Below are 16585 nucleotides of genomic sequence, written 5' to 3' on the forward strand. Positions count from 1 at the left end.
AAGTGAGAGCTGATATTCAAGAATTGAATCTCTAGTCTGAAGAGAGGCAGGGTTTTAACCAGGGACCCTTCAGTCTTCCTTGTGGGGACTCCACCACCCCCCCCCCCCACAGGGCTGGCATCATCCATCTCCCAAAGCTCAGAAGTGACCTACGAACTAAAACTATGAATCGTATTTCTATAATTGAAAGTAAAGAAATCAAAAACAAAAATAACTAAACTCCGGAAATATAATCGCTTAACCATTTCTTTGTATTTTTATTGAACTTTCTTGAATTTTTTTTTTTTTTAAATTTCTGCCCAGTCACGACAATTAAGTGGGAAACCACAATGACAATTTACAAACTGTGGCATGAAAAAGAACACACACCCCATCAGGAGTTATACCAAACCCTTTCCTTTTTATTCATTCAAAAGAGTCCAACGCACAAATGTCAAATATGAGCACTGTCATTTTTTTTCTTGGAAGGGGGAAAAACATTTATTCTGGCAGCACTTTTACAATTCCAGGAAGCGGTTTTGATACCATTGGTTGCAAGAATAGAAACCATAACAGACTTGAAGGGCGTTTGTTTGCCAGGCGAGGGCTACTTGGTCTGGAAAGACTCCCCCTTGTGCTTTGGGAACTGCCCGTCCACCTCGGCTGGCTGAGCCTTCCCAGGTATGGAAAGAGAAAACGGAATTTCCTACACAGACACTGAAAATTCCAGTAGAGCAGAGTGTTTTCTGTATCTCCAACCCTCCCCCCCACCCTGAAGCAAGTTCTCAAGCTTTTCTGGAGCTTCTTTTGGTCACATGACCCTCAATCATGACGACCTTTTTGCCGAAACACATGTGACACCAAGATTTCTTCTTACACTGCTTCTCTAGGGTTCAGATGACAGCACAAAACATCACTTGTCAAAAAATAGCAGATATTAAGAATGTGGGCATTTATGTTCATAATTATGATAAACACCTTGCAGGGTATGTCACCCAAAGGAGCATTTTTTTTTTTTTTTCACTTAATATGGTCCCCTGGGGAGTTAGCCCGAAGTCACATCCTTAAGTGTCCTTGCAAAAAAAGACTGGTCAAAGTCAGTTAATTTGACAGTTTAGGAACTGTCTCGTGCCAATTACAAAACTCCTATGCCCAACAATTCAATGGTCCATAAAGCAATTAAATGTTACCATTCAGTTTACACACACGCACGCACGCACACAGAGAACTGTGACCAAAGGATTAAGCAGGTAATCTCGTGACTGTGTTCTAAAAGAAAACGAAATCTCAAGATTGAGGTGTCGTATTCAAGTATCAAAAAAATGCAGAAATAGTCTGATCCCATTTGATTTTATGATCATGACAAATCATACTTGTTTCACTGAGGTTCTGGAGTTAGTGAAGTCAACTCCTGGGGCACAAAATCTACAAAACTCAAGATTTTTCACAATGCAGCTGCTTTGCTTGTTTCTTTTAAAAAATATGTTGAGACTTTGTATAGTGGCATTCCAAGAGTCAATACTTTATAAAAGAAGTAAAAGAATAATACCAGCTGACTCACTTTTCATGCCTTACACTGGTGAGAAAACCGTTTGTCTTACACATTTTTCCATCAACACACAGAGGAGGCAGCTGTAAACAGAGTCCTTTATACTCTTCAAAGAACGTGTTACTATTGCAGCAGATACTGTTTGGCCCCAATTAGGAGTAGACGAGAGCAATTTGCTTTGCTTTTCACGTTTTACTTGGTGGAGATTTAAAACAATGGTTTTACTAGTTCTTGGCAGCAGACCATCCAATCAGAGGCTCTGTATTTATAAATAACCAATGCGGGACTATGCTCTCCAGTTAGGGAGCTCACTATCTCAAGGTCTGACCGCCAGATGTGAAGGGCTTTCAAAGTGCTCTGCTAAATTTCAGACTCTGTTCTAGAGAGAGAAGTACTCATTAGCAAAGCTCTTTGCACCATTCACAACTGACTCCTGATTATCTTAAGCTATTGAAAGACTCAGATTTTCCATGGACTCCTTGACCCCTCTGTCCCCCTCCCCTGAAGAATCCTACCACCAGGCTTCCACGACCCCTCTGTCCTCTGCCCCTGAAGAATCCATTAGCATATCATCTAGTGACAACGTAATGTCAACAGGAAGCTGGGAGCAAGGAACATTCTGCCCAGCACCACTGGAAATGTGGGCAAAGAAAAACACGAATCCCACCAGCCTGCCCGAGGAACAGGCTTGCAGGCAGGGACCTTTATTTAAAAGAAGGGGAGGAGACACTGCCTGAAATACAGGTAAGGTTCTTGCTGATTATCACAACCTCTGCGAACCAGCACTTAATCCATGGGCAGACAGATGGGTTTTTTAAAATCTCAGAAGGACTAAAGATGAAAGAATGAACAGAAAGGCCTTTTGCTAAAATAAGAAACCAGCCCCATCTTGGCACAGTCCTCATGCAGAATATTGCACCCAGTGTTAACTAACGCTAGAAGCTTCGAACTGTATAAATTTAAATGTATTTGCATATTATAAAAATAAAGATAAACATATACATATTTTACACTAGTTACGGAACAGCAATGAACGGTCAGTCGATCCTTCTTTCACATTTAACAGAACTGAAATCTGAGTGCTCAAAACACGGCCACCTGTACTGCAACTATGGCTTATATGTGCACAGAAAACAAAATCCCTGAGAAGCCATTCGACTTTTTTTTTTTTTCTTTTCTTCAAGTAGCGCTCTCCTTGGAGGATCACAGTTCTGAGGTTCAGGTTGTAAAACATTTGCTCCATGTTCTTCCCCCCCCACCCCCGTCCTCCCCCGCCCCTCCCCCACCTCATCTACAGGCCAGGTGCGATCCCTCCTCTGCAAGCACCCTGGACAGTTATTACTCAAGTTCACGGAACGCGCGTGGGAGTGTGGAGGGTTTGCCGGGTACGAATGATGGTCCAGGTGAGTTCTGATGCTCTCTTTTCTCCACGGAAATTCCATAGCCATAGAAGTCATTGGTTTCTGTGCTTTTCACCAACGTTCTTCCTATACGGGTAGAGGAGAAGAAAGCACAGACATGACAAAAGGTGACAGAGAAGGATATTCTCAATTCTAAGAACAGAAAGCAAAACTATTAATCGGGGTTTTTTTTTGGCACCAATTTTAATTTTTACTTCTAGAATTCCTTATAAAAATGTGAGTGTCAGGCAATTAAGGATCCTACAAAGAAAAGCGTCTTTTCACTAGAAAGCTGGTCGAACACTTCTGGTTGTGACATTAAGTTTAGGCATAATGAGGAACTATACGAATTAGTAATAACCACCTAAGCCATTGTAATTTCACAGCCGAATGAGATTTATAATCAAGAACCCCAAACACTAACCACAGCACTGAGTCCTTTCAGGAAACACACACACACACGCACGCACGCACGCATGCACGAGCTAAATAGCCCTCTAGGAATAGGAATACATACTGAAAAGTGAGAACTTTTAGGATGTCTAACTGGCCTTAAAAGGCATGATTTCACTTGCAATGTTACATACAGGCAAGGCTGTCAAACTAAAAGCTGGAGTTGGATGAATATAAAATAAACTCCTGTATCACCACCTAATTAAACAGAGTGGCATTCAATTCAGACAAAATGATTAGAGAGAGAGGTCAAAGGTCCTCATCCCTTATGTCACCCTTCCTATAATGACATGCAGTCCCTCCATCCCCCCCCATCTCTCAATGGTGCTTGATTTCACAGAAACTTTGTAAAATATTAGTAACATTACCAAAAAAACGCACCTTCCATTTACTAACAACTTACTACACATCAGGAATCACACCCACTCACCGCAGTGCATTACTGGATTAATCCTCAACTCATAACACGCCTATGGGGTAAGCTCCATCCTACTCTACATTCACCAAGAAGGAAACGAAGGTTCCCAGAGGTTAAATAACTTCTGGAGGGAACACACCAGGGTGCGAGAGAGCCAGCCTTTAGCAAGGGTTACTTGACTCCACAGCGTGCTTGACAGCTAAAAGCCAGGTTGGGATGTTTGGAGCCCTGGGGATAGCTTCATGTTTCTATGGCACTCAGCCACAAGACTTTTTGAAGGCCTATTCATATATAGCAAACTTCCCAGTAGAGAAAGTTTTGACAACTGCCTCAAATTCGAGTAATAAAATAAATCTAACGTAAAGAGGATGGCAGTGTGAAAACTCATCTCCACCATGCAGTTAACTTCGGTGGTTCGAGTTCTGGGTTTGTGAGAGGGATGCAAACGTTTTCCTCACGGAACCCAACAAGCCTTCGGAAATGCAGACAGTTGTGTCTGGCTGTCAGTTCCCCTGAGCCACACGTAAGACAGAAGCACAAGGATGTCGAAGCAAGGGCACCCAAAGCCTATAATCACCAGGAAGCCACTTGAGGCTTTTAAACACAGAAGTGGCGAGGGTCCGACGTTGAAAGATAATATTGGTTCGTAGGGGGAAAAAAAAGACATTAGAGGGACGGAGGCCAGTTGAGACTCAGTCACAGGTATCTTGGCAGGGACAGGTGCATCTAGAGGAAAGGAAGGGCCAAAGAGACGGTTGTGTGGCCAAATTTACTCGTGTCAAGATACACTGATAAGACGTTAGAACAGGTCTCGGGAAGGCTGTGTGTCTGCAGCCGCAGCCCCTGGCTCGGCGGACGGGAGCGAAGCAACGCCTCTCCCCGAGGTGGGAAGCAGACCGACGAGGAGCGTTGAGGGGCAAGACAGTAACTCACACCAGTGAAGCCTAGAGCCCGCGGGACACCCAAGGGAGCTGCCGTGGGGCGCTGGGGGAAAGGACAGCATGGGGGCTCAGACCCAGAATCCTCTCGGGGTTCTGCACCTGCTCTTCCTGGAACACAGCACACACAGTCCAGGTATTTAGAAGCTCAGGCTGAAACTGAGGCTCTACCATGTTGTATTAATTAATTAGGTCTTTATTTTCTGTATTGGGATTCTTCGACATCCGGGCCCTCGCTGCCCCTGGAGGCCTCCCCTCCCCCCACACTAGCAGGTTCCTAGAGACCCTAAACAACACCGACGTGAGCGCGCTTCTCGGTACCCACCCGCTATCCAGAGCCCACACCTCTCAGCCACCGCCTTTATCAGGCTCCGACACTGCGGGCCACCCTCTATCTGCCCCCCTCACTCCAGGGCCACGTGCCAGGCAACCAGGGACCCTCCCTGTGCCCCGAGGCCCGCCCGAGCCGCTCAGGCCCGCGGGGCCCAGCCAGCACCCGCCCTCGGCAAACTCGCACTCTTGGGCACAGTCCCCTCTCTGTGCCTCGTTTCCGTCCCCCCCCCCCCCCCCGGCACAGCATACACCCTCCTCTAGGGCCCTGTGAGTCCTAAGCTGTCTTTTTCAGTGGCAGTCACTTCCTGATCTGTTGGCCTTACCGTATGTGCAAGGCTCTGTTACGATACTACATTCTAAGACAAATGCGTAAGTAAGAGCTTGTGTGAAAACAGCACTGAACTGGGAGCCACGGTGTGGGTTTCAGGCGGAGGCGCATCACTCGGTGACTGTGACTGTCGGCACGCGGCCTAGTCTGGAGTCCAGAGACCCCTGACCTATGTGACTTACAGGGCGGTGAGGGGCCAGTGAGCCAGTGCGTTGGGGGGTTTTGTTCATCTGGCACTGCAGGCGTTTGTGATTATAATATGAAAGAAATGATACCACTCATCCCCACTTTCCCCCCTGAGGATGGGGCCAGGACACTCCAGGTGGCCTTGTAAACGGATCTTCCCCGGTTACTTGGCAAGGCAGGCCAGCCCCCCTGCCACCACCTTCCAGCACAAACATGCACCCTCCCTGGGCAGGCACCTCAGTTAATAAATGTTGGGGCGCCTGGGTGGCTCAGTCGGTTGAGCGCCCCACTTTGGATCAGGTCATGATCTCACCGTTCGTGGGTTCGGGCCCGCGTCGGGCTCTGTGCTGACAGCTCGGAGCTGGAGCCTGCTTCGGATTCTGTGTCTCCCTCGCTCTCTGCCCCTCCCCCACTTGCACTTTCTCTCTCTCAAAAATAAACATCAAAATTTTTTTTAAATAAGTAAATGTTGCTAGGCAAGTCGGTGAGCCATTTTATTCTAGTATCTATATCTGCCTTTTGAAGTTTTGTTTTTTATGATTACCTTGATATGCCACCCATGGTGCACACCACTAATATTCCTAGTGGAAAAAGCAGCAACCGAGTTTATTGAGCGCTGTTTGCTCTGTGGAAGGAATAATGCTACCTGGCCTCCCCAGCAGTGGCCTCTCTAAATGCTCACGACAACCCCACAAGACAACCGCTTCTGGGATCCGCTTCTGACAGAGCTCTACAGCCACGGCACCAACAGATGGCAAAGATTCACACTCGGGCAGTGTAACTCCAGCGCCCAAACTGCCTTGAGAAAATAAAGGCAAACACTACTTTTAAGAAGCTATTTGCTGTGTCAATCCGCTCGAGCTTTTCGTGATGTTACATTCATGCATATTACATTTTTTTTAAACGACTTTTTTTGGGGCGCCTGGGTGGCTGAGGTGGCTGAGCACCCAACTCTTGATTTCGGTTCAGATGATGATCCCAGGGTCATGGGATCGAGCCCCGCATCAGGCTCCCCAAGAGCCTGGAACCTCCTTAGGATTCTCTCTCTCTCTCTCTCTCTCCCTCTGCCCCGCTCGCGCATGCATGCTCTTTCTCTGTCTCAAAAAATAAAGGTAATCTTAAAAATAAAATGCCTTCTTTCTTCCAGCAAGGAACGGAGATTACTAACATATGCAGTATCATAATAAGTTAGGCCAAAGAATCAAGCAGTTTCCTGATTCTTAATTCTCAATGTTGTCTTGATTCTGAATAAGCAAAAGATTTGTAACCTTAAAATGGCCTGCTCTATATATGAAGAGATCTCTTCATCCCAAAGCCCACCCCACCCCCCGTTTTCCCCTAAACTCTCAAGTCCTTAGGAAGTCCCTAATTCAAGAAACCCTCTCTGCTTCCCGGAGACTTACCCTTAAAACTTGGTGCTCCTAAAGTCACAGATTGGGTACAGTAAAAATGATGACATAAGGGAAAGAAGCACTATCTTTTCCACTTAATTTTCCAAGAAAGTATGGAGATACCTAAGCAGAGAGGGAACAAATTCTAGTATCAGTGTGGCTGATGGGGCACTAAATAATCAAGAGACACTATTCCCCCTCGCCTGTGAAAGGAGCGAGGCAATGAGCAGTCTCACTCCTTACAAAAAACAAAGCAAATCAACACAAATCAGCATGATACACCCCACAGGCCACCTCCACATTCGGCTTCCTTTCCTTCTGAAATACCATACCATCCCCACCCTCCGTGTTTCACAATCCTGTGGTCACTGAAAAATCCCCCATCGTTCTAAAGCCAAGTTTGTGCTGCTCCGTTGCTCTTGTAAAAAGAAATTATCAGGTCCATACTAACGATCCTGAGTGTAATTAAACCTACTTTGCCCGTTTATCTGATGAGATAAAGGCAACAGTGTCTTCATGCTACTTTTTATAAAGGGCTATTTCAATTGGTCTTAAATATCCCTGTGTGGTAACAATGTAACTGCCAAATTCTCATGCGAAGCAATCACTGTATCCTTGGGACTACTTACAAACATATATACAATAACCCAAGTATAAGAGGTAGTTCTGAGATGCAGTGTCTCGGCCCTTTTTATCATTAGTCGCACTTTCTGGAAAAGGAGAAAGCTTAGCTTGACAACTTTCAAACCGGCCCATATTTTCCAATTCTGTAACACATGACCTGCCCAAATCAGAATCTGCTTCCCTTTTCATTGCCACCATTCCATATGGAGTGCAGACAGACACGGAACCACCACAAGAGAAACGGCAACTGTCAGGAAATAAAAATGATATATTCCCATGTCCTGTATGTTCCAGGGTCTGTCCATTAGGAAACCACATGGAAGAATGTCGGTTGCATTTCAGTATGCCTTCAGGTAACACATTTCTAGATGCTAACCTATTGGATCCTGTCTTTTATTTTTTTTTTTTTATTTTTTTTTATTTTTTTTTTAAATTTTTTTTTTTAACATTTATTTATTTTTGAGACAGAGAGAGACAGAGCATGAATGGGGGGAGGGCCAGAGAGAGAGGGAGACACAGAATCTGAAGCAGGCTCCAGGCTCTGAGCTGTCGGCACAGAGCCTGATGCGGGGCTCAAACTCATGGACCGTGAGATCGTGACCCGAGCGAAGTCGGACGCTCAACCGACTGAGCCACCCAGGCGCCCCTTGGATCCTGTCTTTTAAATGAAAATCAGTAGAGGGGCGGCTGGGCAGCTCAGTTGGTTAAGCATCCGACTTTGGCTCAGGTCATGATCTCACGGTTTGTGAGTTCTAGCCCATGCGGGGCTCTGTGTTGACAGCTCAGAGCCTGGAGCCTGCTTGGGATTCTGTGTCTCCCCCTCTCTCTGCCTCTCCCCTGCTCATGTCCTGTCTGTCTGTCTGTCTCTCTCTCTCAAAAATAAATAAACATTAGGTGCACCTGGGTGGCTTGGTCGGTTAAGCGTCCGACTTCAGCTCAGGTCATGATCTCACAATCCGTGAGTTCGAGCCCCATGTCGGGCTCTGTGCTGACAGCTCGGAGCCTGGAGCCTGTTTCAGATTCTGTGTCTCCCTCTCTCTCTGCCCCACTCTGTTCATGCTGTGTCTCTCTCTGTCTCAAAAATAAATAAACGTTAAAAAAAATTTAAAAAAAACATTAAAAGAACTTATTTAATGAAAAGCAGTAGATAAATTGGGTTATCTAGCAGTTTATCTGAGTATATACTTGGTGGGGGCTGGGTTCCTCTAAACCTCTTTGGAAGTGAGAAAGAGGAACATCGTAAGGGTACCTAAAATTAAAAGCAAACAGTGAGCTGCCATTCGCTTAAAGAAGTTCACACTTCCCTTCTGAACTGGAATTTTAAGTGTCTCAATGTGCAGAGCAGCAGGACAAAGACAGGAATTCACAGATAAAGTTTTCAAAAATAAAACAATGAATCTACTTTCTCCTTACTTTTCCCACTGAAAGTAGGACTCTGCCTTTAACGACTCATAATGTCCAAGACTCAGTATCCCTTTAATGCCTAGGGGTCAGTTCGGCCGACCAGAATTTCTGGCGGAAAGGGATGGGAAGTGACGGACGGGGTGATTAGCTAGGTGGTGAGAAGCTCTCACAATGCATCATATATCACATCACCACGATGAACACTTTAGCCATCGTACGATTTTATTTGTCGCTTATACTTCACTGAAGCTGAAGAGAAAAGGTCAACGGTTGCCGGGGGTTAAGGAGGAGGCGGGGACCGAGGAATAAATAAAGAGAAGGAGGAAGAGGACCTTTAGGGCAATGGAAATACTGCCTTTCATACTACAATGGCGGACATTGAAACCCATGGAACGTGCAGCACCAAGAGTGGACCCTGAAGTAAACTGTGGACCTTGGGTGACGATGAAGTAAACTGTGGGACCTTGGGCCCATCTAGTACCACAAATGTGCCACTCTGGTGGAGGGAAGCTGTGCAGAGTGGGGCAGGAGGGATGTGGGATCTCTCTGTAGCTTCTGCTCAATTTTGTCGTGAACCCAAAGCTTCTCTACAAAATAAGTTTGTGTTTTAAAACATTGCCTCCTATGCTAAAAGAAGGAAGGAAGGAAGAAAGAAAGAAAAAGAAAAAGAGAAAAAAGGTCTGAAGGAGGCAGGTCTCCCTGCAAGCAGCCCCACTTCTCTACTGTCCAATAAATGGGGGGCTGGCATTGGGGGTGGGGGTGCTAGTCAATTCACTGCCTTTAGACTGAATGAGGCCAAGAATAACACGTGATGAGAATTTCTTTGAAACTCACAAGTCTGCTTAATACCAACACACTAAGCAGCAAAGCCATTCTGAAAGCGGCACGAAAAAATTTCTTGCCTGCCCGGAACTATATGTGTTGTATTAGACACCAGAGGGCACAGGTTTCTTTAGGAATGATGAACATATTCTAAAATTCGATAGTGGTGATGGCTGTGAACCACATAATAAATGTCAATAATCACTGAATTATTTAAAAAGTGTATCAGACAGAATCCACATCCTTAAGGAGGTAAGAAGTTTTCAGAGCGACCTAGCAAATGTGTCACTAGGTGAGTCTTCACCTCATCTCAAAAGCAAATATCCTTGAAAATCAGCCCAGAAGAGCCAGAGTACGGAGAGGACTCATATTTCTATCTGATAATCAGCAAAGACAAGAAGCCACTCAGCTCCTCAGTATCCCCCTGGAGGGAGAGGTACAGTAGAGGCATTTCTTTCATGTGACCTTTTCCCAATGGAAAGCTGGTAGGGACCCCAACCACCAATCACCAAAACAATGGATGAAAGTAAATCGTCTTAAAAAAAAAAAATCACTACTTACTCTTTATTCTCTGTCTCTCCCCATAGGGAAATAAAACACAGAAAAATTTTTAAATGAGAAATAGAAAAACTTGGAATTTATAAGGAAGATCCAGTTAAATAACAGTCATCGATGGTTTTTCTTTATAAAGCGCATGGCAGCACCATTATTTTACACATGGTCAAAGGCAGGCAGTTAAATGACAAGTCTCTGATTTGACCTGTAAAGGAGAGGAGTAAGCTGGTTAAAGAGCTTGGACTGTCTTTTCAAAAAACCACCATGAGATCTACATCAATGACATAGGAGTAGGGTGATAATTCTTGTACGCCTTGAAGACTTTACTGGCTGGTCTGCTGTCCTGGAATAATTAAGAGCCCTCCTGTCAACCTCAATCCTTTCCTGATTTGAACGATAAGTTACTGATCCATGTAGCACACGGATCAGCTTTGCCTTGGTGCTGACAATCGGTTGCTGACCAGAGACAGGCTCTATAGACAAAGCTAAAAGCCCACTGGCCAGGGAGCCCACGCTTAGAGTCAAGGAGGGGGGCCCAGAGATCAGAAAGTCCAGCATACACACATTAGAATCATCAGGGGGACTATCGTTTTTTCCAAAGACTAGTGCCTGGCCCTTCCCTCTGGAAATTCACATACATAAGCCCGATTAAGAAAGATGGATCTCAACCACCCACCTGCATTTTAATGGGATGATAGAGAAGTAAAAGATCACTCTACTATGCCTTGCTAAAAAGTTAACTGGCCTAGAGTTGCAAAGCCAGTGCAGTGGTCCAGACTCCTAATTCCTACTGCCTGTTGGCACCCCCAAGTTTAATCGTCAGGTTCAGACCCAAGCTGTGACTACGTAATAACCACCACCTGTCACGGCTTTCCTCCTCAGTCCCCCAAATCTCCTGCTTTCAATACACAGTCATCGACATAAATCAGACCTCCACTGGGCAGGGCCGGACCTGAGTGTCTGTTTGTTTTCATGGACATTCCTTCATTTAGAATTGAGACTTACACTCCAAACCTGCTGTCCATTGTACGAGGCTTTAAAACAAAACAAAACAAAAAATCCATTTTGAAATAAAACTATTCACATAGCTAGGTCAAAAGCAGTTATTCTCTCCAGCATCTAGATGTCTGAGGCTACGCGGCTCTGATTACCCAAGACCTTAAAGCTGCTTATTCAATTTAAGTATAATAACGTGTGAGAGACAGAGGAGGTGATAGCGTTTTTTTTTTTTTTTTTTTCCAGGCTGGTATAAATGTCTTTCTGTGGCAGCACAACGAGAAGCCCATGGGAAAGCACCGATAAGGCTGGCTGGCTGCCACTGTGGTTTCTTGTGCAAACTGATACTTCAACTTCTACCTCTATCTCACCTATTAAACGCCACGCGGCTATGGCGAAACAAGAGGTTAATGTCTATGCTTGCTCAGGAAAACCTACGCCAGTGCAACGGTTTCCCTCACCCCCTGCTACTTCTGTAAGCCCCCCTCATCCTCTCCCCACTGTGTTTCTGAAAGAAAGGGGCCAACGTCCACCAAAGAACAATCACATTTGTGTTTGATATATTCATACAACAGACAGGGACAAGGGGTGCTCTGGTTAGTATGAAGCTACTATGTAATCGTAAGAAGTGCTTCACAATTTCCCAATGTCCTACGGGCCCTGTGCGTGAGGAGTTAGACCATGTGTGTGTTAGCTAAAATAGCATTCTGAATACCAGCATTAGATAAGAGTTTCCCGTGGGTGTTTGGTGACATCTTCCAGCAGAGATGAATTAGGGATGTTCTAATGAGTCACTTGGTTTGGACAAAGCACCCTTCTACTGCAGCCGCTAAGGAATGAGCACCTACTGAACACCTCGCTCTGCAGACAACACGCGAAAGTCAGGCGAACAGACACTTCCGGGCTGAGGCCTGGGCTCCTACCGCGTGGGGCTCTTGTGGAACCCACCCCATAACGAGTCTCTCAAGGTGAGGTGGACAGGCCACCATTTTCAGATGCAAACTGCAGAACCTCCCTATAAAAAGCTCATCTGTGAAAACAAAATTCTATGGGGTCAGCTCGGAAGAAAAACTCAAGCTTGCCGCATGAATGCTTTGCCCTACAAGCCACGTCGCTGCTGTCTCCCGGAGCATCTCCAAGAAGACTGTGCCCTGCTCCTTTGCAAGATTTGCAGCAAAAAGGGATTTTATCTCACTTTAAAAGTGGCCGGTGGTTCTTTTTTTTTTTTAATTTTTTTTTCAACGTTTATTTATTTTTGGGACAGAGAGAGACAGAGCATGAACGGGAGACACAGAATCGGAAACAGGCTCCAGGCTCTGAGCCATCAGCCCGACGCGGGGCTTGAACTGATGGACCGCAAGATCGTGACCTGGCTGAAGTTGGATGCTTAACCGACTGCGCCACCCAGGTGCCCCGTAAAAGTGGCCTGTGGTTCTTAACACTGCAAAAAGAACTAAACAAAAACCCAAAACAGGAGGAGTTCAATCTGTAATACCAAGTAAACACTGTATCTAAAAGTTCACGCGTGTACATTCTCTGTGTTTCAGGCCGTTTGGGGGACGGTGGGGGCAATCTGCACAGCCATGATTATCAAGGGCTGAGAATCAGAGACCTACAGAAAAAAATTGTCTACCACGGATTTGCTGTAGGCTTTTCTTACTTAGTGGGTGCTCACTTTCCATAAAAAAAAAAAATGTTCTTTTTGGATGTATATACCTGCAAATCTACTAAAAACCAGCTACACACCTTAAATGAGTGAACCATATTGCCTATGAAATGACAGCTCGATAAAGCTGTTAAAAAATGCTTTTTTTTCAAATGATCTCACTTTTAATCAGCAAAAGTAAAAAAAAAAAAAAAAGAAATCATAAACAATAAAAAATAAAAATTCCTAGTTTGCTACATAAGCCATGGTGCCTCTGTCACCCAGATACCTAGGTCTGCCTTGGGAGAGCATCCCAAGTTTGCTGGAAGGCACTTTCACTCGGCCCTTTGTATCACACCTACCAGAGCAGGATGGGGAGTGAGCGACCGGGGCTACCGTGTTTGGAACTCACTTGGAACAGGGGCTGATCACAGTCGGTGTAGGTGGGTAAACCAAGGCAACATTCACTCGCTCGCTGCCGTTCTTCGGGCAAATGATCTCGGCCACTCCTTCTGGTCTGGGCTGACTCAGCAACTCCCCTGCAGGAGGAGAGAGAAAGTGCGTTAATGAGGTGTGCCTTCATAATGGGACCATTCCACACAGGAATGCAGCACCCAGGGACTGCGGAAGCCGGGAGGAGGGCAGGTAGTGAGTTGTCTACAGACAATGGACTCAAGAGAACAGATATGCGCCCGGAATCGCAAACCGGCCCTGCTCCCTGCCCACCGCCTACATTCTCATCTGCATCACCATGGAGAACGCTCTAATGGCTGTGGCCAAGAGGCCATCCTTCCAGACAAAGACAGCATCTGCCGCTATTTTCCTCACCTTCCTTTTCATGGACTGACTCCGGAGGTCTTTATCTAGATGTTGTGGCAAATTGAGCGAGGATCCCTAGGGCCCGGAGAAGCTGCCAAGGAGGTGTTCATAATTAGCATTTGGGGCAGATGGGATTCGGACAGACCGTAGCAGCCCTTCAACAAAGCCCTGCAGAAATGATCTCGACACGAAGCCGACCAAAGGTGTTATCTAGGTAAACAGCCCAGCTTCACACTGGCAAGAGGATATCCTGGGTAGGTCTGTGTGGGGATTTGAAAGCACCAGCATAAGACTATGTTATGACTAATGGGGTCTAGTAAAAACAGACAGTTAACTTAATGCATTACCACAACACCCAGAGGAAATCTGCGTCCTCTGCACGCCCGGATCTCATCTCTCTCCAACTAGACCGTTAAATCCCAAAGAGCAGTGAGGACTTCCATTCCTTACTTTCCCCTCCACTTCGTCTACTTACCGGCAGCACCCTGCCCTCTCTCTATTCTCATGGCTGGCACTGTGCTGTCGCTCAGAGAAAATTCAGTAACTAGCTTCTAGCTGAGGACAGCACTTGCTACTGCCTAAATCCCCCTACGTAAACGTAGAAAGTAAACAGACCAAACCAAGGACACAAAACGCTTGCCGACTGGGGAAAGATGCTACTGAAAATAAACATCAGCCCTTTGGCAGCCATCACTTAGTAGAACTGATTTGAAAATTCTCAGGGCCCCAGGGGCACCTGGGTGGCTCTGTCAGTTAAGCCTCCCACTTCAGCTCAGGTCATGATCTCACAGTTCGTGAGTTCGAGCCCCGCGTCAGGCTCTGTGCTGACGGCTCAGAGCCTGGAGCCTGCTTCAGATTCTGTGTCTCCCCCTCTCTCTGCCCCTCCCCTGCTCACGCTCTCTCTCTGTCCCTCAAAAATGAACAAAGTGTTAAAAAAAAAATTCTCTCCCTCCTTCTCCCCCTGCCGCTCCCCTGCATGCATGCACTCTCCCTCCACCTCTCTCGAAAAATAAATAAATTTAAAATTAAAAAAAAAATTCTAATGAACCCAAAGTTAAGCCAGCAAGGGATGATTAGAAAGTCCTTGGCGTCAAAATACCGTATTTTGAAATGCCTCACCTTCAGCGGAACTCTCACACTGGTGAGGCACGCCCACGTGCCAGCAGTGAACCGAGAGCTTTAAATGTACCTCTCATTTCGTCTGTGCGATGTCTCTAGGAGGGTCATCCTCACTTTACAAACGAGGTCAGGGAGGTTATGTGGCGTACCCCGAGTCAAGGGCAGGAGAGTGGCAGGCTTGGAATGTGACCTTGGGAAGCCATCTCTGGGATGCTTACTCTTTGCCACGACCGTCCAAGACCTCCCAAAGCGCGAACTGCTTCTTTACGCCAGAACACGTCTCTTCTAAAGGAGCAATCTAAAAACACTCTTCTTACATAATGAACTAAGCGTTGACATATTTGCAGTTTTGCGATAAGACATTCGTTTCCTGCTTCGAGCATTTTTCCGTGGCTTTGGACAATATGAACTGAATGTAATTTGAAGTTCCTTAGCCAAACTACTATAAACACCCAACGACTGCAAAAGGTAATTTCACATGATTAGCTTGTACCATGGATACATGGGTATCAGAGCCATACTCTGACACCAACTAAGGAAAGGTTCCAAAACATAAAAATGCAAGTTAAAAATGTAAACACTAAAATGCTACCAAGGCCATAACACGAACCAAAGTGGTGTAGCACGTTAGAGCTGGACGGAAAGTTGGAAGTCATTTGGTCCAAACGCGACCTTCTAAGTCAGAAACCCTCTGAGTCTGGCGGGTCTGTTCCAAGTGCCACGGAGAGCTGTGCATCCCCGGGGAGACGGGACGAGGTCTGCGACCCTGGTTCTAAGCCCCCTGTCGCCTGCTTCCTTACCTGACATTTCTACTCTGTGCTTTCTGTCCCCAGGATCACCCCCAAGGCCTGGACACACTCAGCTTCCGTGGTTTCCCCCTGGGAACGCTCTCCTGGTGGGCAGAATGCCCACAGGCCTCCTGCAGCTGCCCGAGCGCGCGGGATCGCAGCTGGTTTTGGGGGAGCGGACCCGTTTGCCAGGGTTGCAATTATTTGCAGTAGACCGTTAAGCACCTGTTATGAATTTTTATTAAACTGACAGCTTTAGTGCCCCCTACCCCAGATTCCCAGGATCCTACGGAGCCAGGTAACCGGTTCCATGGAGGCCCTACCCCCAGCAGCACTGCCAGCCGCAGGGGGGCATGAAAGCTGCAGGCGAGGAGAAGCCTCCCAGGTGTGAAAACTCCACTCGAGGCTGCAGAAAACCGAGCAGCCAAGCTGCACGGTTCACAACCTCCTGCAGGTCCCCGCCCTCCAACAGGCTCCTGCAAGGTGCCGGGATTCTTAGGACGGAAGGAATGTGCCCTGTCGTTAGATTCAGAAAATGAGGAAAACAGCCTTTTCCTCTCAAAAAACATGATCACAAATACAAAAGTGGTTCATAATATGTGTTATCTACTAAAACAGAAGCTGGTCATCTCAAGTTTCTTGCACACAAACTTGATTTTCAAGCTAAAATATTAGCCAGCGCGCCTGCATGGCTCAGTCAGTTAAGCGTCCAGCTTCGGCTCAGGTCATGATCTCGCAGTTCGTGAGTTCGAGCCCCGCGTCGGGCTCTGTGTTGACAGCTCAGAACCTGGAGCCTGCTTTGGATTCTGTGTCTCTCCCTCTCTCTCTCTGCCTGTCC

At 46.3% G+C, this 16585-nt stretch overlaps 1 protein-coding gene across 5 annotated transcripts in view; it reads right to left on the reverse strand.

Annotated features, from left to right (window-relative positions):
• Positions 1-235: 235 nt before the first annotated feature.
• Positions 236-16585, reverse strand: part of MFHAS1 (multifunctional ROCO family signaling regulator 1) — a 100388-nt gene continuing 84038 nt past the window's right edge. The window contains exons 2-4 of one of the 5 annotated variants that reach the window (XM_040490139.1): positions 13434-13560; positions 6988-7098; positions 236-3015 (exon numbers count right to left, since the gene is read on the reverse strand). In XM_040490139.1, the coding sequence (XP_040346073.1) occupies positions 7071-7098; positions 13434-13560 (155 nt within the window). In that variant the 3' untranslated portion in view covers positions 236-3015; positions 6988-7070. Of the gene's footprint in view, positions 3016-6986; positions 7099-10386; positions 10586-13383; positions 13561-16585 lie in introns of those variants that run through there. The other 4 variants (XM_040490141.1, XM_040490140.1, XM_040490138.1 and 1 more) reach the window with 4 other exon arrangements.

This window comes from Herpailurus yagouaroundi, unplaced genomic scaffold, assembly GCF_014898765.1.
Source record: "Herpailurus yagouaroundi ecotype Mexico unplaced genomic scaffold, PumYag 181, whole genome shotgun sequence".
NCBI lineage: Eukaryota > Metazoa > Chordata > Mammalia > Carnivora > Felidae > Herpailurus > Herpailurus yagouaroundi.